Raw genomic sequence first — 26,419 nt, 5'->3', positions numbered from 1 at the left:
TTGCCGCAGAATTGCACTCAATACTTTGATTATACTCTATTTGTCGAGCGAGCAATAATCAATTGCTTTTCCTTTAGGATGTTGAATAAACAAAATTACTGTGTTGATTAAATAAACACCTTTTCCTCCCAGAAAGACCACATCGCTGAAAGTCAATAATAAGAAGTACATAACACTGAAAGGGTACTGCAAGCACTGGAGCAACCAAAAAATCAGGCAACCTGATCTTTTTAAATGTTCTATCTTGCATAGGCCTTTGCCTGTTCCATTGAAATTAGATACAGGAATAGCAAACTTTTGCCAAGCCCTCATTTGAATATAAATGTTGCAGGCATGGGGAATATCAGTTATGTCGATAGTTTAGAGAAATTGAGACTGCTTACCCAGAAGGGAAGACTGAGAGGAGAGTTGATAAGTCTATTCAAAGTCTTGAAGAGTCTGGTCACAGTACGTAAGGAACAAATAGTTATGGTTGGGGAAAGATCAAGAACAATTGAACAAAGATTTAAGGTAATTGGTAAAAGAGCTGATTGGTGACTTGAGGAAAACCTTTTCCATGCAATGAGTAGTTTGGATCTGGAATGAGATTGTGGCGGATGCAGGTTCAACTGAAGCTTTCAGGACACAAACAGACTATTTTCCTAAAAAGGCAGAATGTAAAGGGCTACAGGGAAATGTGGGCTGCAGCCCAAGTATGCCCTTCATTTGGAGTGCTAGTGCTGGCCATGGGCCTCCAATTCCTCAGGAAGTTCATTGTATATGCAACCCACCCTCTGTGAAAAAAAGTTTGCCCTTTGTGTTTTTTAACTCTCTCTTTTCTCACCTTAAAAATGTGCCCCTTAGTCTTGAAATCCCCCATCCTCGGGAAAGGTCAACTACCATTAACTCTATTTATACCTCTCATCATTTTATAAATTTCTATAATGTCACTCCTCAAACTCCTAGACTCCAGTGAAAAAAGTCCCAGCCTTTCTTTATAATTCAAATCTTCCATACCCAGCAACATCCTGGTAAATCTCTTCTGAACCCTCTCCAGTTCAATAATATCCTTCCTGTAAGTGCACAATATTATCCTCAGCCAAGATCACAAAAAGCAGGTATTATCATTGTCATCACAATGCTGTCTGTGATAGCTTGTTGTGCAAAACTTTGGCCTCTGTGCTTCCTAAGTTATAATAGTGCCTATTGTTCATTCATATTTCAACTCTTTATGAAGGTCTGAGGTCATGATGGAATTGCACAATTGCCGCTCCTTTCTTTTCATCTCTCCCTACCTTCAGCAGAAGACACTATGGAATGCAGAAAGCAAATCACTCAATATTTGATTTCACATAACACACCAAATGGAAATGATCAAAGTGTCAGAAAACCTTCAGGTGTGCAGTACTGTTTGTGCATTACAAAGACATTGCCTTCAGCAGATTAAAGAAAGACAAATTTAATGAAATGCACAAATTCTTGGCACACTACCCTTTATGTGCTTTGAGTGCATTGATGCTGTTTACGTGAATCACAGCACTAATTTGACCCAAATTGATCGGAATGAAATTGTTCCATTTTTCTCTTCCACATTGCTAAATGCAAGCGCTACACCAGGGAAAGGACATGCCTCAGGCAACGGAATAACAATATTACTAGATTGTTGTCAAAATCTGAATCTTGCAAACTGCAATGCACAATGTAGAACACGTTGACAGTTTTATCATGAGAGTTGGATTGGCTTAAGACCATTAGTTGTAAGCAATGGAGTTATGGGTAAATGGAGAATACTCAATTGTTCTTTGATGAAATTGTTGTTCAGAATCAGAGTATTGTTATGGTGCAGAAGGTGGATGTTTGGCTCATCTTGTCTGTAATGGCCCTCCAAATGAGCACTAAGACAATGTGTCATTCTCCTGCTAACCCTGCATGATATTTCTAGTTAGATAATTGCCCAACACCATCCTAAATGTCATGATTGAAGCTGCCTCCACCACATTTCCAGTCAATACGTTCCAGACCCTAACCACTCACTGTGTGATAATGTTATTTTTTTGCTCACTTGCATTTGCTTCATTTGCAGACTACTTCAAATTTGTGTCCTCTCATTCCTGATGTTTTTCCAAGTGGGGGATAACACAGTGTGGAGCTGCAGGAACACAGTGTGGAGCTGTAGGAACACAGTGTGGAGCTGCAGGAACACAGCAGGCCAGGCAGCATCAGAGGAGCAGGGAAGCTGATGTTTCCGATTAGGACCCTGCTTCAGAAATGGCGGGAGGGGGAAGGGAGCTTAGAAATAAATAGAGAGGAGGGGTTTGGCTGGGGAAGGTAGGTGGGATGGTGATAGATGAATGCAGGTAGGCAGTGGTGGGGATTGGTCAGTGAGGCGAATAGGTAGGAGAGAAGATGGACAGGGTTGTGTCAGGTGAAGGAGGCGGGGATGAGATGGAGGGTTGGATGTGGGATGAAGCTGGCAGTGGGGAGATTTTGAAACTGGTAAGGCCACGCTGAGACCGTTGGGCTGTAGGCTCCCAAGGTGGAATATGAGGTGCTGCTCCTTTGGTTTCCAGGTGGCATCATTGTGACACTGGAGGAGGCCCAGGATGGACATGACACCCACCCATCTTCCGTAGCCACCCGCCTCGCTCTATTTATTTCTGAGCTCCCTACCCCTCCCCAATTTCCGAAGGTCCCGACCGAAAACAGCAACTTTTCTGCTCCTCTGATGCTGCCTGGCCTGCTGTGTTCCTCCAGCTCCACACTGTGTATTCTCTGACTCCAGCATCGGCAGTTCTTACTACCTCGTTTTCCAAGTGGGAACTGTTTCTATTCTATTCAGTACAATCATGGTTTTGAACTCACCTGTCAAGTCTCTTTTTAGCCTTCTTCCCACCAAGGAACCAATCCCAGCTTCTCTAATCTGTCTTCTCATCCCTAGAACCATTCTTGCAAGAGAAACTCATCTGTATACAAATACAGTCACTATAACAGCAGGTCAGAGGCTGGGAATTCTGCAGCATGTAACTCACCTCTGGACTCCCTGAAGCCTGTCCATTACCTGTGAGGTACAAATCAGGAGTGTGATGGAATTGTCTCCACTTGCCTGGATGGGTACAGCTCCAAAAACACTCAAAAAGCTTGACCCCATCAAGAACAAAGCAGCCTACTTGATTGGCACTACATCGGTAAACATCCACTCCCTCTGCCACCGATGCTCAAGCAGCAGCAGTATATGCTGTCTACAAGATGCACTGCAGAAATTCACCAGAAGTCCTTAGACAGCACCTTTCAAAACCTCAAACATTTCCACCTAGTTGGCCAAGAGCAACACCGGAAACCGCAAGGTCCCCTCCAAGCCACTCACCATTCTGACTTAGAAATATATCGCTGCTCCTTCACTGTTGCTGGATCAAAATCCTAGAAATCCCTCCCTAAGGGCATTGTGTGTCTACCTACAACACATGGATTGCAGCGGTGGTTCAAGAAGGCAGCTCACCACCACTTTCTCAATGACAACTAGGGACGAGCAATAAATGCTGGCCAGTTAGCAACACCCACATCCTATCAGCAAATTAACAAATCTGCTTCAGCACTCTCTTCAATGTGCTTGCATTCTTCCTGAAGTGGGGTGTCCAGCAATGTAACCAATGCTTCAGCTAAGGTGTAACTTGTGTCTGAGACAAGTTTGGCCTAGCCTTCTTGCTCTTGAACTCTACGTCCCTATTAATAAAGCTGAGGATACTGTATCCTTTTATTAACTGTTCTCTCCACTCGTCCTGACAACTTTCAGAGCTTGTTCACACACATACCAATGTGCAACATGCTAACAATAAACTTCACAGATCAAGGTATTTCATCTGAACAGACATTGGGGAACAATGTCAACTTATATCGTCCCCTTAGACACCAAACCTCCAGAATTTTGCATCGTGACCTGCCATTCTCACTGAGGAAGTGTATTGAATGACAGCCTTAGCTTCCTTTCTTTTTCACAAAACATAATTTCACTTTGTCGTAGAGCTCCTGATATGAAATTTGAGGACAACTGGACAGAGTTCACCCTTCACCATGCCTGTGTTACTGGCCTAAATAGATCTCTTTTCAAGGGATACCGAGACGTTATCAGCTTTTACTTTTGTCAGTTGAGGAGAAATATTACAGTTTCCCTTGGGACCAAACAAAAGTTTCTCCGGCCTGTTGCCGGTATGTTTTGCCACCCACCTTCTCCCAGGTTCAGAATCCTTCCTCCCCATCTACCCCACCAGTCACAATCACTTTCCTCATCTCCCTGAACAGTGGGCTGCAATGGAAATCTAGTTTGTCCTTTTCCACTCACACAAGGCTCAATTCAATCTTCATTGACACCTTGGGAACACACAAGAGATCAAGTGCTACGATTGGGCAAATTACCTCATGTCCATTTAGCACAAGCCACATTCCTTCTCTACGATTTCAGGGCATGGGGAGGTCCTTTAATCCAAATTTTAATAAATAATAATGCTCAATTTACACTGGTCAGGGAGGTGGAGGTTAATTTTCAATGTAACCTCAGTGGTGGAGAAATTCTTAGAAAGAATTCTGGGGGACAGAATATATCTGCGCTTGGAGAGACAGGGATTAATCAGGGATAGTCAGCATGGAATTGTTCAGGGAAGGTCATGTTTGAGAAATTCGATGGAAGTTTTTAGGGAGATAATCAAGCGTGTTGAAGGAGGTAATGCATTAGACGTGGATTTTAGCAATGCTTAGGCCCCTTGTAACAGACTAGTCAAGACATTGAGAGCTCTTGTGGTCCAAGACAAATTGGCACATTGGATCAAAAATTGGCCGAGAGGCAGGAAGCAGAGGGCGATGATACAGGAATGTTTCCGAGACTGAAGTCTGCTTCCAGCTTATGACCAAGAAGTTCCCTGGATGATACAAAAAATTTTAGGATGGTGAATAGTGAGGAGGATAGCTGTCAGCTGCAGGTGGATGTCAACAGGCAGGTCCGAGCAGGGGCAAATGTATTCCACGTGAAAAATTGTCACTTGGTGAGGGGCTAACAGGACAGAAAATTAAACCAAAGAAACATAGAAAATAGGAGCAGAAGGAGGCCATTCTGCCCTTCGAGTCTGTTCCACTGTTCAAAATGATCACAGTTGATCATCCTACACTATTCCTACTTTCTTCCCATACCCTTTAGCCTTTTAAGAGCTTTCTCTAACTCATGGAATTCTGACAGTACCGAAGCAGGCCATTTGATCTCGATGGGCCAAGAGTATCCCACCTAGACCCATCTCCCTCCTCTATCCCTGTAACCCTGCATTGTCCGTGGCTAACCCATCTGGCTTGTGCATCCCTGGATACTATAGGCAATTTGGCATGGCCAATCCACCTAACCTGTACATCTTTGGACTGTGGGAGGAAATCGGAGCACCCAGAGGAAACCCACTCAGATGGGAGGAGAATGTGCAAACTCTACACAGACAGTTGCACGAGGGTGGAATCGAACCTGGATCTCTGGTGCTGTGAAGCAGCAATGCTAACCACTGAGCCACTGTGTTGCCCTAATTCCTTCTTGAAAACAGAGAATTCCAAAGGTTCACAATTCTCTGGATGAAAAAATTTCTTCTCTTCTCAGTCATAAATAGCCTACCTCATACCCTTAGACTGTCATTCCTGATTTGGGTCATTGAGAATATCATACCCGTGTTTACACTGTCTGGTCCAGTTAGAATTTCATAAGTTTCTACGAGATCCTTTCTCATTCTTCTAAACTGAATGAATATAGTCTGATCTAATCCAGCCCCTCTTCATATATCAATTGTGTCCTATGAATGGTAGGACCCCAGAAAGTGCTGAAGTTCGGAGGGACCTTAGTGTGTGTATATTGCATATCCACAAATCACTGAAGGTAGCAGAACAGGTAGATAAGGGGAATAGTAAGTCATACTCAATACTTGTATTTATTAATGGAGCAAGGAGACTATCATGGGACTTTATAAAACAGTGCCTGGGCCACATCTGGATTACTTTGTGCAGTTCTGATCAGGAAGGATTTGATCGTGCTAGATAGTGTGCACAGGAGATTTACCAGGATGTTGTCTGGGCCTGAGGTTCTGTCCTGGTAGGATTGGATGATGATGGGGAAAAGGGAGCTGGTGAGATTGAATGCCCTCTTTCTATGCATAATATTCTATGTCATGTTGTACAGTTTGTTGGTATAGTTGTATTGTTAACACAAGTCTGAGGTGTGGTGCAAAGTCATTTTCAGATATGTACAGGTTTTGCATTCATTCCAGTTATGAATGCAGCAGCCTGCTTTTTTTTGAATGAGGTCTCCTGTTATGAATTTCTAATGAGCTTTGGCAGCAGACCAGGAAGCTATAAAAAGCAACTGTAAAGAATCTTCGAAGCCGACTGGAATTGAACCAGCCAAAATCTTCAGAAAGAGGCAGTTATCTTTCTGTGAGCTCCCACTGCACAAAAGAGAATATGTACAGAAATACATGCTGCATTTAGATCTTACAGAATCACAGAACTGATAAAGTGCAGAAGGAAGCTATTCAGCCCAACATGTCTGCACCAGCTCTCTGGGATTTGTGACAGCTTCTTATTTTATCTTTCAAGGAGAAAGATAATAGATGGAATATATATATTATATTTGTGCAGCCATAATATCTGTATTAAATGAATTAAAAACTATTTCATGTGGTTCATAACACAACATCTGTCTATTTGTGGTAATTTTTAATTTAATTTTGTCTAAACTAAATTGAGGTCTAATGTGATTCTGGACTATTGACTGAGGCTTGGAGATAGGTGTGTGGAAGCAACTGATTAATTTTTGTCAGGCCAGTATTTGTGATCGCTGTGATGGGCATGTTAGCAATTGCTTTATGCAGAAAGCAATGAGAGTGCAGAGACTCTCAAAGATCCGGGCAATTCTTCCCAAACCTTTTTCAGCCATGACAGCATTTTTTGGATCATTGGAAATTATTGCGAACCCCTCACTGAAACCTTGAGAGTGGGTGGGTCTACGTGGGGTGCAGTGGGGTGGGGAAGTTCTATGTTGGCCATTGGTGCCTCAGAGCACACAAGCTCTAAATTACATCTGGTAATTCCATTTGGGGTCCCAACCCACACTTTGGGAAGCCCTTATTAAGGAGTTGGGAGAATATTTGAAAATAAGGAAGTCATAAAACCTAGAGTTAAGAAGTACTACAAAACCCAAAATATATCAATTGATTTCAGCTGAAAGAGTCTAACTTTGTACAGTTACTAGTTAATAGCACCCTCATCTTTTCTATAAACTGTTGTTTTCTTTCTATAGTTGGGTTTCTCGCCTTTCAGCCCTGCAATTGCAAGACAAGGCTCTTCAAATTCATGACTTCTTTTACAATGTTTGTTTATCAGCAATCAACCAGAGGATTGTAGTTCTTCCCCTATGCTTTCCTATGATACAAGTTATGCAAAGTTTTGAAACGAGCCCATGCATTGAACAGTGCCGCAGTTTGTTGAGCAGACATGTTCTGTAACTACGCATAAACTCACTTAAAGTGTGAGGGAGTGACTAGAGGTAGTGGAAAGTGAGATTGCATGTGTTGGATGGGGAGGCTGTGAATGATATTGGCTGGGCAGCACTGAGAGAAGGTTTCAGATCTTAAAAGGTGCTGCATCAATTCACAGCTTTCCTTCATTTTTAGTTTCTACTTCAATTCAGTTTTAAGAAGGGAAATGTCCAGCTTTTTTCCTCACGTGGTTCCTTCCCAAGGTGGAGATGAGGTGTTTAACTCTGAGGTATATGCTAAGCATTTCTATCATAGAGTCACACAGCATGGAAGCAGACCCTTCAATCCAACCTGTCTGTGTTGGCCATAAACCCAAACTAAACTAGTCCCTGATAATAAAATGTGAGGCTGGATGAACACAGCAGGCCCAGCAGCATCTCAGGAGCACAAAAGCTGACGTTTCGGGCCTAGACCCTTCATCAGAGAGGGGGATGGGGTGAGGGTTCTGGAATAAATAGGGAGAGAGGGGAGGCGGACCGAAGATGGAGAGAAAAGAAGATAGGTGGAGAGGAGAGTATAGGTGGGGAGGTAGGGAGGGGTTAGGTCAGTCCAGGGAAGACGGACAGGTCAAGGTTGGGAACCCTGCAGCCCAATGGTATCAATGTGGACTTCACCAGCTTCAAAATCTCCCCTTCCCCCACCGCATCCCAAAACCAGCCCAGTTCGTCCCCTCCCCCCACTGCACCACACAACCAGCCCAGCTCTTCCCCTCCACCCACTGCATCCCAAAACCAGTCCAACCTGTCTCTGCCTCCCTAACCTGTTCTTCCTCTCACCCATCCCTTCCTCCCACCCCAAGCTGCACCTCCATCTCCTACCTACTAACCTCATCCCATCTCCTTGACCTGTCCGTCTTCCCTGGACTGACCTATCCCCTCCCTACCTCCCCACCTATACTCTCCTCTCCACCTATCTTCTTTTCTCTCCATCTTCGGTCCGCCTCCCCCTTTCTCCCTATTTATTCCAGAACCCTCACCCCATCCCCCTCTCTGATGAAGGGTCTAGGCCCGAAACATCAGCTTTTGTGCTCCTGAGATGCTGCTGGGCCTGCTGTGTTCATCCAGCCTCACATTTTATTATCTTGGATTCTCCAGCATCTGCAGTTCCCATTATCACTAAACTAGTCCCTCCTGCCTCTGCTTGGCCCCTATTCCTCCAAACATTTCTTATTCATCCACTTATCCAAATGTCTTTTAAATGTTGTAACTGTACCTGCATCCGTCACTTCCTCTGGAAGTTCATCCCACATACAAACCACTCTCTGTGTAAAACAACTGGCCTCAGATCTTTTTAAAATCTTTCTCCTCTCACCGTAAAAAACTGGCCCCTACTTTGGAAATCCTTACCTATCAGAAACACATGACGCACTGTTAAATGTGAGACATTTTCCAATCTCTAGGATATGAGGTCAAAAACTTGAGAACAGCCAGAGTTGGCTTTTAGTCTTGGCTTGCAGGAAAGGTACATTCTGTTGTCTGGCTCCAGTCCCAATTCCATTCAGACTGCAGATGAATTAGCAAGCTCAACAGAATTCATTGCTGTGCTCAGTAAATGGTAGAACAGACTTAGTTAATGTACCAAATTATCACATTTAGGGGGTCGATCCAAGTTTGTCATTTACTGACAACATTATTAAAAACCTACACTTCATGGATTCTCAGCCTGCAACCATTGGATTGCTTTGACATTTGATTGTACGTCACAGGGAGGTCTCTTTCTATCTGACCCTCTCTGCTGCAATCTGGAAAGGTGTTTCAGTTGGTGGGCAGGCCGCTATGTAAAGAACACAGATTTAAGGTAACAGAGTATGTGTTCCTAAAGCTAAAGATGGTCACTGTAGCTGGTACATGTACAGATGGCCCTTAGGATATCAGTCGGCTGCAGCAGGACCTCTATTGCTAGTATGCTTTGACATTGGTATGCACCGATAGGTTAGCTCTGTGGGTGATGTGCTTTACTGTGTAACTGTTCCAAAGAGCCCCACAGGTTCTGCGCTCTATAAATCTAAGTCTCAGCTGAAACTTCAGTTGAGTCCTATAGTGCTACAAAAACCCTGCACCCCTGTATTTCTGGCCTTTTGTGCGGTCCTCACCCCCTTCAGCTTCATATTTCGTGACTTCGCCTTAACCATAACTTCAAGCTGTGGAATGTTTCCCACGACTATGAAGAGACATGGACTAGATTCAGACGAGGTACTCCTTCCTGTTTGAGAAACAATTCCTGAAAGCCGTGATAAATTCTTCTTTATATAAGCATTCTCAGCAGTGGAAGTCAGCAATTTTGTGAGAACAGAAAGATAATAATATTCAGGGGGTACAAATAGCCCCAGAGTTGCAAGGGACACTCAAGACAGTTCAGGGGTCATAGAATTCCTACAGTGCAGAGAGGCAATCCAGCCCATCACTGAATATGAGTTCCAGGCTCACAGATAGTTGAAGAAAGAGACAGCGACAGTGCAGTCTCCACAGTCAGAGTGCTGATTTTTAACCGCCCTGCATGGAATGAGCATTCAAATTGTACTATGATCACAGACCAGACTGGCAACTTTATGTTACACTCCTAGGCATCATCACAGAATTATGTTATGTTCCACTTGGAGATATGATCCACTCTTTCGCTGTTACACTGGCATCATCCCTCACCTCTTCCTCCATTTCATTGATGACTATGTTGGTGCTGCCTTGTGCTCTCATTTGGAGCATGAACAGTTCATCAGCTTTACGAATACTTTTCATCCAAAGCTCAAATTCACCTGGGCCATCTCTGACACCTCCCACATTCCCACCGTCTCCATCTCCATCTCCAATTCTGAGAATCGTCTCAGCACCTACATCTATTTCAAGCCCAGTGACTCCCACAGCTATCTAGACTACACCTCCTCTTACCCATCCTCCTGCAAGAATGCAATCCCATACTCCCAATTCCTCTGCCTCCGCCATATCTGCTCCCAAGTTGGAGCGGTGCACTCCCAGACATCCCAGTTTTCCTCCTGTTTCAAGGACCGCAACATCCCCCCATTATTGATCCAAAATGCCCTCATCTGCATCTCTTGCACTCTGCCCTGAAACTCCCCCTTGACCTACCAAAAATAAAGACACAGCACCCCTGGTCCTCACATACCACCCCACTAACCTTCGCATCCTGAGCATCATTCTCCACCACCTACAATCCAACCCCATAACCAAAGACATATATTCCTCCCTACCCATATCTGTCTTTTGTGGGGACCGCTCTCTCCGTTACTCTCTCGTCTGCTCCCCACTAGCCCACCACCCCTGGCACCTTTCCCTGCAGTGGCAGGAGGTGCTACACTTCCCCCACATCTCCCTGCTCACCTCCATCCAAGGCCTAAGACAAATTTTCCATAACCGACAGGGGTTTGCTAGCATATCCTCCAACCTGGTCTATTGTATCCATTGCTCTCAATGTGGCTTCCTCTACATCGGTGAGACCAAGTGCAGACTCAGGGATCAATTCGTGGAGCATCTGCACTCTGTATGCTATTATCAACACCACTTTCTGGTGGCTAACCATTGTAATTCCCCCTCCCACTCAATGAATGACATGTCCATTCTGGGCCTCCTCCAGTATCACAATGACACCACCTGGAAACTGGAGAAGCAACCCCTCATATTCTGCCTCGGGAGCCTACAACCCAAACACATAAAATTCACCACTTTTAAAATCTCCCCACCTCCGGCCTCATCCTTTGACTAACCCTCCCTCTCATCCCCGCCTCCTTGATCTGACACAATCTGTCTGTCTTCTCTCCCACCTATCTGTCCCTCCCACCTCACTGACCAATCCCCACCACACCCTGCACTTACCTATCACCATCCCACCTACCGTCCCCAACCCCATCCCTCTTCTCTCTATTTATTTCCAGCTCCCTTCCCCCTCACCAGTCCTGTTGAAGAGTGTAAACCAGAAATGTCGACTTTCCTGCTCTTCCGATGCTGCCTGGCCTGCTGTGTTCCTCCAGCTCCACAGTGTATTGTCTATGTTATGACCCAGTTAGGGACTAGTAACATTTTACATTTTAAAGCTGACTAAAGATGCCATCCAGGGGATCTACTGAGATGGTAAAGCCAGAAGATTCCATGATTTTGAACAAATAAGACATTACATACAGCATGAGAACTATCACACAATCTAGGTAGGAGTTATTGCTAATACAAAACTAACAGATAAATATGACTAATATACTGTGATCAAAGACTCTGCAAAAGAAAACCTAAGTATCAAATATGATCAGGACAGATATTGGGTTTTTCAGTAACTCCCCAACACCCCCAAAACACAAAGACATTAATGACAAAGTGGGTTAGTAAATCCCAGTAAACTTCATAATGTGTTATAACTCTTCACTTTTGCCAATCCAACCTTCAAACTTTCACTCAAGAGCTGTTCCATACTGGACTTCTCAATAATTTGTCCCGTTGCTTACCCTCCTGGCCTGGGTACATGCTGTGCTTGGTTCTGGGTCCATACTTATTCACTGGAACATCTCCAGTGTGTAGTTACTTACTCCTGAGGCCATTCTAATGTCATGGAGCCATCCAACTGCTCTTGCCCCCTCCCTCCAGGACAGATAGAAATTAGCACCCCAAACATGGAGACTGCCCCATCTCTGTCTCTTTCTCCAACTATCTGTGAGCCCGGAACTCCTCTTTAGTCTCATCTGATTTGTCACTCCATCACAAGCTGCAATTGAATGCAAGTTCCCATTTCCACCAGCTATCCCATGTTATGCAACCAAGCAGCGACTGGAGGCAGGGACAGGAAGCAGCATTATAATTGTTACATAGCTATCTTAATCTCTAACATTGACCTGGGGGGAAAGCAGTGATCAAAGATGAAGTGAGAGAAGATAGCCTGCCAACTAATGGACACGACCTCTGCTGAATTTGTGAAGTGCAATCATAAATTTAAAGGAAAGACAGGTCACTAATTGGAAGCGAGCTAATCAGCAACCTCAGTGAGCTATCACAATACCTTTGCACTTTGCAGGTAGCATAGAGTGAAGCCAGCAATTCTAACAGTCACTATCATTAGAATGATGATTTTATCATCTGTCAGCAATCAAGTATATAGTAATGCTCTCTCAGTGCCAGGCTCATTAGCACACTTGTGGCATAACTAATTATTATTAAGTCATACTCAGCGATCTAGAATTCAGAAGTTTCCAAAATCCTTGCCATTGTGGCTACTGAGGCTCTCTTCCGCATACCTCCACATGGAGAGCGGGTGACATTTTAATGTCCTTGGGGCTTTTGAACCTTGAAAACTACAGGGTACCAACAGCTTCAAGATTCCTGAAATAGGAGTTTCCCTCAATAAAAGCCACAACATCCTTTAGAATTGTCTTGCAGTCTCCAGGAGTTAAGGATTAATCTCCAAAGCCCCAAGGTGAGCGACTCAGGAAAAATATCACCATTAAAAAAAATACATTGCAACTATTTTCTTTGAGCACTTTCATTTTGGGAAAATTGGCTGTTTGACTGAAAGGGGAACAACTGTCCGTTCAATTTTATCCATGCCGTGGAAGGGTGCTGGTTTTCAGAATTTGTTTTAAATCAAGCTGTTCAGACAGGTTATGACACAGTCCTGGAGCAGGTGGGACTTGAACCCAAGCTTCCTAGCTCAGAGGTAGGGATGCTACCACAGTGCCACAGGAGCCCTTTGGAATATTTTGTGAGTTTAAGTGGTCAGTGATGGAATGGAATGGATTGAAGTCTGTGGGATATGGCCAACTTGAGTCTCAGTCTGTCAATTTTGAAGTTGTAAACTCTTAGAACCTTTATTTGCTCAGCAGCCACTGCTTTCCAGCTCATTACAGATAGTCTCCAGCATCTGGCTGAGTTCAACAAGTACACATTTGCCTGTCCCTGTCTATGCTCCAACAAAAATCAATGGTGGGATGTAAAGGAAACTAATGAATTTTTTTACTTACGGTGAACATCAGCTGGCAACCACCAAGAATATAATCCAAAAAGGAGTAATCTCTGATTACCTAAAGCAAATAAAATCACAATTGTTAGCAGTTGTTTGGCCCTGTTTACATATTTTAAAATAATTTCCCAGCTGTACACATAATGAGTTAATTTGCACATTATAATAATCACAGGTCACACAATTCCAGACAATCTTCACATATCATTTACATAATTAGTGTGCTAAAAGCTGTTCAAATCTTATTAAAATAGATGGTTAGTTGCTAACCTTCTCATGCTATTAGGTTTCAAACAAAAGAGCTGCATCTTAATGACACAAAACCTTTACCTTGCAAGATTTGACAATAATTATTCCAGAATTCTTGTAGTTCTTTTTCTTCTTTTGTTTCTTGGAATTAATGCACTCAAATTCAACCTGCGGGAAAGAGAGGAGAGCCTCTTCAGAAAGGTTTACCTCTTAAAAGCAGACTTTGGAGTCATTTTGTTCCCCAAACTGGAACTAATGGATTTGTTCAAACAGGAAAAGACCACATGAGGAACTGAATGTCACTTTCAGTGCTCATCTCATTGGATTCCAGAGGGCTCTTCGTCTCTCTTCCCCCCATTACACAACATGCATCATCTCCTGGCAGCTAAGTGGGTGACAAAGAGATGGTAGTGATGGAAATACCTATGGTGTATGGTTTCTCATCCAGTTAACAAGAGCAAACAGGAGAGGAATTGAAATCAGCAAGTAAAATTACAGGAACAAGGCTGCAAACATATGGCTGTGGTTAGCTGGTAGCAGTTTTGCAGCTTTCTGTATTTATGAATAAAGAAATAAATGTGTTTAAAAAAGACATTGGTTAGTTAAGAGGAGAACTACATGCCATGTCCCATTATATAAAGGGTCATTAAATCATTGACACGATAGATTTACTACAGTACATGAACTCTCCATTCAATCCTGAACCTCCAAACAAACGTAGTGCTGCTTCACAATGATAATTCACCTCTCTCCTGTGCATCTTGTAGCAACTAATAATTCTAATAAATTGAACTTTCATTCCTGTGTAATTTGCAATGAAGTAGCTTGGTCTGGCTAGCAGTAGCACTTTATGGATGTGAGGAGGAGTTTTTTATGGATGTCGCTGTCACAGGCTGGGTCAGCATTTATTGCCCATCCCTAACTGCCCTTGGGAAGTGGTGGTGAGCTGCTTTCTTGAACCGCTGCAGTCCATGTGATGTAGCTAAACCCACAACGCCCTTAGAGAGAGAATTTCAGGATTTTGACCCAGTGATAGTGAAGGAACAGGAATATATTTCCAAGTCTGGAATGGCTTGGAGGGGAACTTGCAGGTGTGGTGTTCCAATATATCTGCTGCCCTTGTCCTTCTAGTTGTAAGTAGTTGTGGGTTTGGAAGTTGCTGTTGGAGGATCTTTTGTGAATTTCTGCAGTGTCTCTTCAGATAGTGCACACTGCTGCCACTGAGCAACAGTCACAAAGGGAGGGCATACTTGTGGATGACAAAGAAGGCTGCTTTGTCCTAGATAGTGCCAAGCTTCCTGAGTGCCGTTGGGGCTGCACCCATCCAGGCAAGTGGGAAGTGTTCCATCACACTCCTTGTGGCTTGACCTGGTGGACAGACCTTTGGGAGTCAGGAAGTGACTTACTTACTGAATATTCCTAGCCTCTGACCTGCTGTTGTAGCTGCTGTGTTTATGTGGTGAGTCCAATTGAGTTTCTGGTCAATGATAACACCCAGGATGTTGATAGTGGGGTATTCAGCACTGGTAACACCATCAATGTCAAGAGGCAGTGATTAAATGGTCTCTTATTGGAGATGGTCATTATTTGGCATTTATGTGGCGTGAATGTTACTTGCCAACAATCAGCCTAATTGTGTTAGTATTGCAGATGTGAACTCTTCATCAGAGCTATGCCCTCTTTTCTCTACAGATGCGGATGAACCTGTGTTTTCAGTTTTCTATTTGTACAAATGGCCCTTTGCAGCCTTTTATTCTTTTAATCACCTCACTTTTATGATTGCCAACCGATTGTACTTTTATCCAGCATTTCAAAAAGAAAAATCCAGCCTTTCCCTTCTGTTGCTTCAGTTACATGAGGGGACTGATTCATCTTTCAGACATGTAGGAAAATTTACACAAAAATGACTAACCTTGGGGTTCACTTTCCCTTTACAGCTATTAAAGTGTGGGCTAGTTTTAAATATCATTTTGATTCAGGTGGACTCATCAGACTGCATGCAAAGCAACACTGGCAGAATCATGCTGAGCAGCACCGGAAGTGTCTTCCAGCATTCAGTCGGCTGAGTTGGTTACACTCGTCTCAGATTCAGAAGGTTATAGAGTCATAGAGACGTACAGCATGGAAACAGACCCTTCGGTCCAACTCATCCATGCCGACCAGATATCCTAGATAAGTCTTGTCCCTTTGTCAGCATTCAGCCCATATCCCTCTAAACCCTTCCTATTCATTTGTGTTTTTATGTACCATTCCTGGGAGCTCAGTGCCAATTTAAGGTTAACATTCCAGTTCAGTAATGAGGAGTGCTGCACTTTTGATTATTCCAGCTTTTAGAAGAGATGTTAAATAAGGCACTGCCTAGTCTTCCAAGTGGACTTAGAAGATCCCCTTTCAAAGAGGGGAAGATGGAGTTATTCCTGACATCCTGAACAATGTTCACCAACAAAATCAACAAAACCAACTATGTGATAAAATGTGAGGCTGGATGAACACAGCAGGCCAAGCAGCATCTCAGGAGCACAAAAGCTGACGTTTCGGGCCTAGACCCTTCATCAGAGAGGGGGATGGGGGGAGGGAACTGGAATAAATAGGGAGAGAGGGGGAGGCGGACCGAAGATGGAGAGCAAAGAAGATAGGTGGAGAGGGTGTAGGTGGGGAGGTAGGGAGGGGATAGGTCAGTCCAGGGAAGACGGACAGGTCAAGGAGGTGGGATGAGGTTAGTAGGTAGCTGGGGGTGCGGCTGGGGGTGGGAGGAAGGGATGGGTGAGAGGAAGAACCGGTTAGGGAGGCAGAGACAGGTTGGACTGGTTTTGGGATGCAGTGGGTGGGGGGGAAGAGCTGGGCTGGTTGTGTGGTGCAGTGGGGGGAGGGGATGAACTGGGCTGGTTTAGGGATGCAGTGGGGGAAGGGGAGATTTTGAAACTGGTGAAGTCCACATTGATACCATATGGCTGCAGGGTTCCCAGGCGGAATATGAGTTGCTGTTCCTGCAACCTTCGGGTGGCATCATTGTGGCAGTGCAGGAGGCCCATGATGGACATGTCATCAAGAGAATGGGAGGGGGAGTGGAAATGGTTTGCGACTGGGAGGTGCAGTTGTTTGTTGCGAACTGAGCGGAGGTGTTCTGCAAAGCGGTCCCCAAGCCTCCGCTTGGTTTCCCCAATGTAGAGAAAGCCGCACCGGGTACAGTGGATGCAGTATACCACATTGGCAGATGTGCAGGTGAACCTCTGCTTAATGTGGAATGTCATCTTGGGGCCTGGGATGGGGGTGAGGGAGGAGGTGTGGGGACAAGTGTAGCATTTCCTGCGGTTGCAGGGGAAGGTGCCGGGTGTGGTGGGGTTGGAGGGCAGTGTGGAGCGAACAAGGGAGTCACGGAGAGAGTGGTCTCTCCGGAAAGCAGACAGGGGTGGGGATGGAAAAATGTCTTGGGTGGTGGGGTCGGATTGTAAATGGCGGAAGTGTCGGAGGATAATGCGTTGTATCCGGAGGTTGGTAGGGTGGTGTGTGAGAACGAGGGGGATTCTCTTGGGGCGGTTGTGGCGGGGGCGGGGTGTGAGGGATGTGTCGCGGGAAATGCGGGAGACGCGGTCAAGGGCGTTCTCAATCACCGTGGGGGGGAAGTTGCGGTCCTTAAAGAACTTGGACATCTGGGATGTGCGGGAGTGGAATGTCTTATCGTGGGAGCAGATGCGGCGGAGGCGGAGGAATTGGGAATAGGGGATGGAGTTTTTGCAGGAGGGTGGGTGGGAGGAGGTGTATTCTAGGTAGCTGTGGGAGTCGGTGGGCTTGAAATGGACATCAGTTACAAGCTGGTTGCCTGAGATGGAGACTGAGAGGTCCAGGAAGGTGAGGGATGTGTTGGAGATGGCCCAGGTGAACTGAAGGTTGGGGTGGAAGGTGTTGGTGAAGTGGATGAACTGTTCGAGCTCCTCTGGGGAGCAAGAGGCGGCGCCGATACAGTCATCAATGTACCGGAGGAAGAGGTGGGGTTTGGGGCCTGTGTAGGTGCGGAAGATGGACTGTTCCACGTAACCTACAAAGAGGCAGGCATAGCTGGGGCCCATGCGGGTGCCCATGGCCACCCCCTTAGTCTGTAGGAAGTGGGAGGAGTCAAAAGAGAAGTTGTTGAGTGTGAGGACGAGTTCCGCTAGGCGGATGAGAGTGTCGGTGGAGGGGGCCTGGTCGGGCCTGCGGGACAGGAAGAAGCGGAGGGCCTTGAGGCCATCTCCATGCGGAATGCAGGTGTACAGGGACTGGACGTCCATGGTGAATATGAGGTGTTGGGGGCCAGGGAATTGGAAGTCCTGGAGGAGGTGGAGGGCGTGGGTGGTGTCACGGACATAGGTGGGGAGTTCCTGGACCAAAGGGGAGAGAATGGAGTCCAGATAGGTGGAGATGAGTTCGGTGGGGCAGGAGCAGGCTGAGACGATGGGTCGACCAGGGCAGGCAGGTTTGTGGATTTTGGGAAGGAGATAGAAACGGGCTGTGCGGGGTTGGGGAACAATGAGGTTGGAGGCTGTGGGTGGGAGGTCCCCTGAGGTGATGAGGTCATGAATGGTGTTGGAGATGATGGTTTGGTGCTCGGGTGTGGGGTCATGATCGAGGAGGCGGTAGGAGGTGGTGTCGGAGAGTTGGCGTCTGGCCTCGGCGATGTAGAGGTCAGTACGCCATACTACCACTGCGCCACCCTTGTCTGCGGGTTTGATGGTGAGGTTGGGGTTGGAGCGGAGGGAGCGGAGGGCTGCCCGTTCTGCGGGGGAGAGGTTGGAGTGGGTGAGAGGGGTGGAGAGGTTGAGGCGGTTAATGTCTCGACGGCAGTTGGAGATGAAGAGGTCGAGGGAGGGTAGGAGGCCTGGGGGTGGTGTCCAGGAGGAGGACTTGTGTTGGAAGCGGGTGAAGGGGTCAGTGGAAGGAGGGTTAGGTTCCCGGTTGAAGAAGTAGGCATGCAGGCGAAGACGGCGGAAAAACTGCTCTATGTCCGACCGTGACTGGTATTCGTTGATGTGTGGTTGTAGGGGGACAAAGGTGAGCCCCTTGCTCAGGACTGACCGTTCGTCCTCAGTCAGTGGGAGGTCTGGGGGGATGGTGAAGATTCGGCAGGGCTCAGGGTGGCTGTCTCCTCTGGGGTTGCAGGCTGTGGAGGTTGTGGGCGGAGCGATGATGTCGCCGCATCCACTGTACCCGGTGCGGCTTTCTCTACATTGGGGAAACCAAGCGGAGGCTTGGGGACCGCTTTGCAGAACACCTCCGCTCAGTTCGCAACAAACAACTGCACCTCCCAGTCGCAAACCATTTCCACTCCCCCTCCCATTCTCTTGATGACATGTCCATCATGGGCCTCCTGCACTGCCACAATGATGCCACCCGAAGGTTGCAGGAACAGCAACTCATATTCCGCCTGGGAACCCTGCAGCCATATGGTATCAATGTGGACTTCACCAGTTTCAAAATCTCCCCTTCCCCCACTGCATCCCTAAACCAGCCCAGTTCATCCCCTCCCCCCACTGCACCACACAACCAGCCCAGCTCTTCCCCCCCACCCACTGCATCCCAAAACCAGTCCAACCTGTCTCTGCCTCCCTAACCGGTTCTTCCTCTCACCCATCCCTTCCTCCCACCCCCAGCCGCACCCCCAGCTACCTACTAACCTCATCCCACCTCCTTGACCTGTCCGTCTTCCCTGGACTGACCTATCCCCTCCCTACCTCCCCACCTACACCCTCTCCACCTATCTTCTTTGCTCTCCATCTTCGGTCCGCCTCCCCCTCTCTCCCTATTTATTCCAGTTCCCTCCCCCCATCCCCCTCTCTGATGAAGGGTCTAGGCCCGAAACGTCAGCTTTTGTGCTCCTGAGATGCTGCTTGGCCTGCTGTGTTCATCCAGCCTCACATTTTATCATCTTGGAATCTCCAGCATCTGCAGTTCCCATTATCTCTGATACTATTTAAACCAACTATGTGGTTGATTTCACCTTCCTGCTTGTTGGAGCATGCTGTGCACAATTTGGCAGCCATGTTCATACAGTACAGGGCAAAAAAAGGACTAGGCATCTTGTGTATGTCTGCAAAACACTTTGGAATGTTCCAGGGTTTTCCGAGGTTCTGTACAACCTCAAGTCTTGTTTTTAAAATCAGCTTTGAGCGCATCCACGCCCGACAATTAGTCCAAACGTAAAAACAGAAAATGATGTAAGAGGCCATAGGATAATTGTGCATTGGCTAAGGGATTCTATCACATTCCAGCACTGAGGAAAGTCTTGATATTTTAATTTCTATGGAGAGGAGGTGTGTCTGTTGCATGCTGCAGTACTGACATATACAAATACAATACACACGTGCCTGGGAGGCAAAACACTTCTCTTTGTTTTTCGACCAGTCCCATTAGCAGTTTCACCTCACATCATTATCTCCTTTTTTAAAAAAATCTCTGGGTTTTAACTTTTCGTAGAGTTATCATAGAATGCCTACAGTGTGGAAACAGGCCCTTTGGCCCAACAAGTCCACACCGACGCTCAGAGCATCCCATTCGGACCCATCCCCCTAAAACCCACCTAAGGTACACATCCCTCAACACTATGGACAATCCACCTAGCCTGCACATCTTTGGACTGCGGGAAGAAACTGGAGCACCCGGAGGAAGCCCACGCAGACACGGGGAGAATGTGCAAACTCCACACAGACAGCCACCCGAGGGTGGAATTGAACCCAGGTTGCTGGCACTGTGAGGCAGCAGTGCTGACCACTGAGCCACCGCCCATCATTTTGTTCTTTGATTCCTCTACCTCACGTTCCTCAGCCTTTCCCCTGACAGTATTTGCTTTAGGGCTGTTAGTCTCCAAAATCTACTGGTATAGAAAACCACCAACCTGAAACAGTTAATACTCGTTTCTTGTGTACAGTTCTCATGGACTCTTGTGCAACTGAAGCCATTTAATGGACGAACTGATCTGTCCTGATATAAAACAAAAAGTTCATAGCTCCTTGAAAGTGGAGCTGCAGGTGGACAGGATAGTGAAGAAGGCATTTGGTATGCTTGTCTTTATTGGTCAGCGGATTGAGTATAGGAGTTGGTAGGTCATGTTGCGGTTATACAGGACATTGGTTAGGTCACAATTGGAATACTGTGTGCAATTCTGGTTCCCCTGCCGAAGGAAGGACGTTGGGAAACTCAAAAGAGCTCAGAAAAGATTTACAAGGATGGCAGGGTTGGAGAGTTTAAACTATAGGGAGAGGTTAAGTAGGCAGGGGCTATTTTCCCTGGGGTGTCGGGAGGGTTGAGGACGTGACCTTGGAGAGGTTCATAAAATCATGAGGGGCACAGATAGGGTGAATAGACAAGGTCTTTTTCTCAGGGTAGGGGAGTCCAAAACTAGAGGGCATAGATTAAAGGGGAGAAAGATTTAAAAGGGATTTAATAGGCAAATATTTCATGCAAAGGGTGGTGCATGTACGGAATGAGCTGCCAGAGGAAGTGATGGAGGCTGGTACAATTACAACATTTAAAAGGCATCTGGATGGGGACATGAATGGGAAGGGTTTAGAGGAAAATTGGTCAAATGCTGACAAATGGAAATAGATTTATCTAGGATATCTGGCTGGCATGGGTGAGTTGGACTAAGGGTCTTTTTCCATGCTGTACAGCTCTATGACTCTAAGATGCCAATGAAATTCTGGTGATGTGAGTAAATGCCACGTGTGTTACAGTTTTAAGCTTGTAGGAAAGACCTGGGATAAGAATTTGGGGAGATTGGTAGGGGGATAATGTGTGAAGACAAACGTACAGAGTTGGCAGTCAAAGAGGCCCTGCAGGCTGTATATTCTGTTGGTGGGTCTGATAAGTGAAGGCACATGCTGGAACTGCAGAAACTCAGATTATGGCAATTCTATTCTGCTTGGTGGTTCAAATTTCTAGGCTGCACAAATGGCTGGTGGAGTCAAAATTCCAACTGGTATTTAAACTTGGCCTGAAGGAACAGATTTTGTCAGTAGTGTACAGCACATAATTGTATTTCAGTTTGATCTCTTAGCAGGCCTAGTAGATTCAATTGCTGCCAAGTACTCTACGCAGACCTTGCCAAGTAGCCAACAGTGAATTATTATAGTTATGAATGAATCTTCCACGTCATTTAGTGATAGTGAATATTTGAATTATGAGCGAGAGGCCAAGACAACTTGATGGGTGAAGTGTAAGTTATATAATGTAAATCTAAATTTGCAGAAACAGTTACATTGTGCCTTATTGCTCAGTTGATTATGTGGGAGGAAGACAAAATTTACATAGATTGCATGCAAATATCTAATTATTAAGTTATCAATAAAGCAGACAAATGGATGTTCTCTTGTAATGGAAAGATATGAATGAAGCTGACTGACAGAAACAGATGAGCTTTTCCTTAAATCTTTCCCCATCCTCATGATATCGGGAGCATCATGACCGGTCATTACTTATCATTCAGCTGTTAGGTAATTCCTAGAAGAAGCCAAAAAAATGAGAGAGAAAAATCCCAGGCTGTAAAAATCAATCTATACAGTAAAGATACATTGGAAGTGCCCCCTCAAGCAGCAGAAAGCCTTCCAGGAGATCAGTGGCCCTATGCAATGTGCACACTCCTGCTGAGCTACTATTCGCGATGACATAGGGAAGGCACGACATGGAACAAAACCAGAATATTCAGTGTGAGACATACAAAGGGTAAAGCACCTCGTGAAAGAAAGTGCACTGAGATTAATTTTGTGATGGAGCTGAGGCACTGACAAAGTAAAGCAATAACAACACCTTAAAATTCCAGTTATGCGAACCTCAGTTTGACTGAGCATTGCGGTCATCCTTTGAGAAGAATAAAACAACAATTCATTCATGTGTGATTATTATCCCTGCCCACATGCAAACACCTCCTGCAGAAAGAGTGCAGTCAAGAATGAACCTTTTAAATGGTGCAGGTCTATTTTAAGATTTGAACAGATTTCTTTTCAACATAGAGGTCTTCTTCCAGCTTCTCCCCACTTGGAGACATTCTATTTCAATGATTTCACAGAAGCAGTCATAAAGGAAGTTTTGTTCCCAAGCCAAGAAACGAAGCCTATCTCACTCTTGCCTGAAATCATTCAGAATGGTCAGGTGGACGTCCTTAAACATCCTATTTTCTTTTACTGAGCAGTCATTTTAGTCACAGAGTTGGAAGTGGAAAAAAAAGTTGTACTGTTGGAATGTCCCTAATCTAAGACTGTCACGAAGTGCTCCATAAATAGTAACACTCTCGGAGAGAGGAGCAGTTGAGGGAGTGACCAAGGAGTTTTTGAAAAAGAAGAAGTGGAGACCCAGAGGAGTTTAAGCCAGGGAGTTGGACATTAGGCCATGCTGACCAAGGTGAGGTACAGCATGGGACAACAGAGGGATTGGGGCCAAGCAAAGGTTAATCTGTCTGGAGACTCAGACCCAGCGTTGGTCAGCTAAGATGGGACAGTAATGCATTAGTTGGACTCAGTATAGAAGAGAAGACAGGTGGGTCTTTTAGACAATCTGAAATTTATGGGGCTCTGGGGAAGGGGTGGAGAATAGTGAGCTGGATGCTGCTGTTAATATACCTGAAGGTTAAAAAAAAACTGTGGCTCAGGGTTTCAGGGGGTGACAAGCTGAAATAAGGATGGAGGTGCTCACTCTTACACAAATGGGAATAAGTAGGGAAGGTAGGATTTGGACAAAAGAGGATGCCAAAGCCTCACACAGTTCTGGATGGCCTTTTCACTTTTTAAAAATTACATGTTCAGTGTAGTCCCTAACTCTTGGCAAAATAACAAGATAAAACCATTCAACAGGCTCCATCATTAATGTTCCTTACTGATGTTGAAACTGATGCGAGAAAAATATTGGTATGAAGCAGTGTGTCCCTAATACCAGCTATTCTTCAATCTCACCAGAATTGAGCAGCAGTTCCAGCATTAAATGGGGGATCAAGCATCTTTCCAATGCCTTCCAAAGGCTGCCCGGTACATCAGTGGTTTAACGGGAGAAGAGGGCTCTTTCATTGCCAGGAAGGGGCCTTAGGAAGGAGCACCTGTTGTTAAAAGCCACCTTCCTGTCCTTACCTTCACCAACGCCCCAGTTCCACAGCCCGTCAATGTACCATCACCCTCCTGCATCGAGGGATCGAGCAGCAATGGCTGGTGAATTCCTGGGAGCATAACAGTGGCACTGCCAGCAATATGGAACCATCAGCCTCTGATTGGCTGGCTCTTCTTGATGGAGGTGGGATGGTGGGGCCGTGGATATTACCCCAAGGGTCTAAATCCTAACAAAGCCCTGACTGTGGTCAGTCAATTTAATCCCGGCTCCTTCGGAGAAGTGACGCTGGTCTTCTGCCAACTCTACAGCAGGAGAATGGGACCCTGGCCACCCACATTAAACCAAGCCCAGAATTAACATTTCAGAATTGAAATCTTAACTCCCTTTCTCTCCCCACAGATGGTACCTGACTTACTGAACATCTCCTACATTTCCTGTTTTTACTGTCAATTCCCAGCATCTCCACTATTTGGCTTTTGTTTTTTCAGTTAATCTGTCTTACTTAAAGCCAATCTGTCCCTATTAAGAGGTGATTGTGCTTAATGGCTAAGGCAGGCCATTGAAACCCTAGCTTAAATTCCTCCTGGAAAGGCCAGAACAGGAGAAACTAAGGTGTCCTGACATCACTTCCTTAGCCATGGTGGAAGGGGCACGTAGGAGGAGAGAAAACTTATATCTATTGCTCCTGACAAATACCCAGAGTAAAGAGGGCTCTGATGGTCAATCTCAGGAGATAAGACCAACGGGCCAGGCTGCATTGTCACATAATGATCAACGAGTCTCAAGAGGGCTTAATACTCCCAAGTTGTCAAGCTCTATACAGCATCATTAGTCTCAGGCTCTTCTCACTCACTACCAATAACCACTATTAATTAGGATTTTCACAAGGATTTATATTGCTATAGCACATCTAACATCCCAAGGAAATGCTTTTTGGAGTATTGTAAAAAGAAGTATGAGATTGAATACAGGAGATGACCAAAAAGAGCGCCAGAAGCTGAGGAATGACCTCACAGAGGTTTATAAAATCACAAGTGGCATGGGTCGGGTGAATAGCTAAGGTTTTGATTTGATTTGTTTGATTTATTGTAGACACATGTACTTAGCTGCAGTAAAAAGCTTTGTTTTGTGAGCAGCACAGGCAGATCATGGCAAATGAGGACATAGAGATCATAGGGTGTGCTTCTGTATATTCTGCCCAACAGAAAAGGTTGCAGGAGATCATTATCGGGGGGCGGAGGGGCGTGGTGATGTGATGGGTCTTTGATGATGTTGGCAGCCTTTCTGTAGCAGCACGGCTATGTAAATGGAGCCCATGAATGAAAGGTTGGCTTCTGTGACGGTGTGGGCTGTGCACACTACCTTCTGTAGCTTCTTACAATCCTGGGCAGAGCCGTTGCCGGACCAGGCCATTATGCACTCTGATAGTCTGCCTCTTAGGGTGCACCTATAAAAGTTGCTGAGGGTCTTTACGGACAAGTTGAGTTTCCTAAGCAGCCTGAAAAAGAGGAGGTGTTGTTGTGCCTTCTTGACCGTCGCATTTATGTGGGAAGTCCAGGACAGGTCTTTTTTCCAGGGTAGGGGAGCCCAAAACTAGAGGGCATATGTTTAAGCTGAGAGGGGAAAGATTTAAAAGCATGTGAGGGCTAACTTTTTCACGCAGAAGGTGGTGCATGTCTGGAATGAACTGCCAGAGGAAATGGTGGAGGGTGATAAAATTACAACATTTAAAAGGCATCTGGATGGGTATATGAACACGAAGTGTTTAGAGTGATACAGGTCGAAGTTAGCAAATGGGATTAGATGAATTGAGGATATCTGGTCGGTATGGATAAGTTGGACTGAAGGGTCTGTTTCTGTGCTGTTCAAGTCTATGACTCTAAAAGTTTGACATAAAGGTAGGCTCTAAGGAATGACATAAAGGCGAAAAGTCAAGTAACAATTTGGAGAGCTGGTGAGAGTGAATTCAGAGCTTACGGCCCAGTCAACTGAAGGCATAGCGATCAACAGTGGAGCAATTAACATCAGGGTGAATCAAGGGGTCAGAATTAGAAGAGCTTGGATAGATCAAAGAGTTGTATTACAGGAGTATTACAGACTTTTTCCTAGGATGGAGGTAGTTTTTACAAGGGTTCATAGTTTTAAAGTGAAAGGAGGTAGATATCGGGGAGATGTCAGAGGTAAGTTCTTTACTCAGAGAGTGGTAGGGGCGTGGAATGCATTGCCGGAGAGGGTAGTGGAGTCGGCCTGATTAGGGGCATTTAAGCGGCAATTAAATAGGTATATGGATGTTAGTATAAGGTAGCAGTGGAGGTTAGATAGACCTTATGTTTAGGGTAAAAATTCGGCACAACATCGTGGGCCAAAGGGCCTGTACTGTGCTGTACTGTTCTGTGTTCTATGTTCTATGTTCTAGGAGGAGATAACTGTGATAGGGTAGAGTGGGGTTGTTGAAACCGGGATAAAAATTTTAAAATCAAGGCTTTGCATGACTGGGATGCAGCGGGATGAGTCAATGAGCAAAAAGTTGAGAAGGAGATATATTTTGGTGTGAGTTAAGAAAGAGCCAGATGAGATTTGGATCACCTCAAGTCTATGGAGGGTAAAATGCGAGAGATCAG

General features: G+C 45.5%; 1 protein-coding gene across 2 annotated transcripts in view; it reads right to left on the bottom strand.

Annotated features, from left to right (window-relative positions):
- The window catches only part of cpne2 (copine II), a 220,764-nt gene that overhangs the window by 111,889 nt on the left and 82,456 nt on the right, over window positions 1–26,419 (bottom strand). For both annotated transcript variants that reach the window (XM_059651546.1, XM_048546529.2), the window contains 2 exons: window positions 13,815–13,901; window positions 13,486–13,545 (listed from right to left, as the gene is read on the bottom strand). In XM_059651546.1, coding sequence (XP_059507529.1) covers window positions 13,486–13,545; window positions 13,815–13,901 — 147 coding nt within the window. The remainder of the gene's footprint in view (window positions 1–13,485; window positions 13,546–13,814; window positions 13,902–26,419) is intronic.

The sequence above is a fragment of the Stegostoma tigrinum genome, chromosome 16 (assembly GCF_030684315.1).
Source record: "Stegostoma tigrinum isolate sSteTig4 chromosome 16, sSteTig4.hap1, whole genome shotgun sequence".
NCBI lineage: Eukaryota > Metazoa > Chordata > Chondrichthyes > Orectolobiformes > Stegostomatidae > Stegostoma > Stegostoma tigrinum.
The sequence above is the reverse complement of the archived record's forward strand: the minus strand, read 5'-3'. Positions and strand labels throughout refer to the sequence as shown.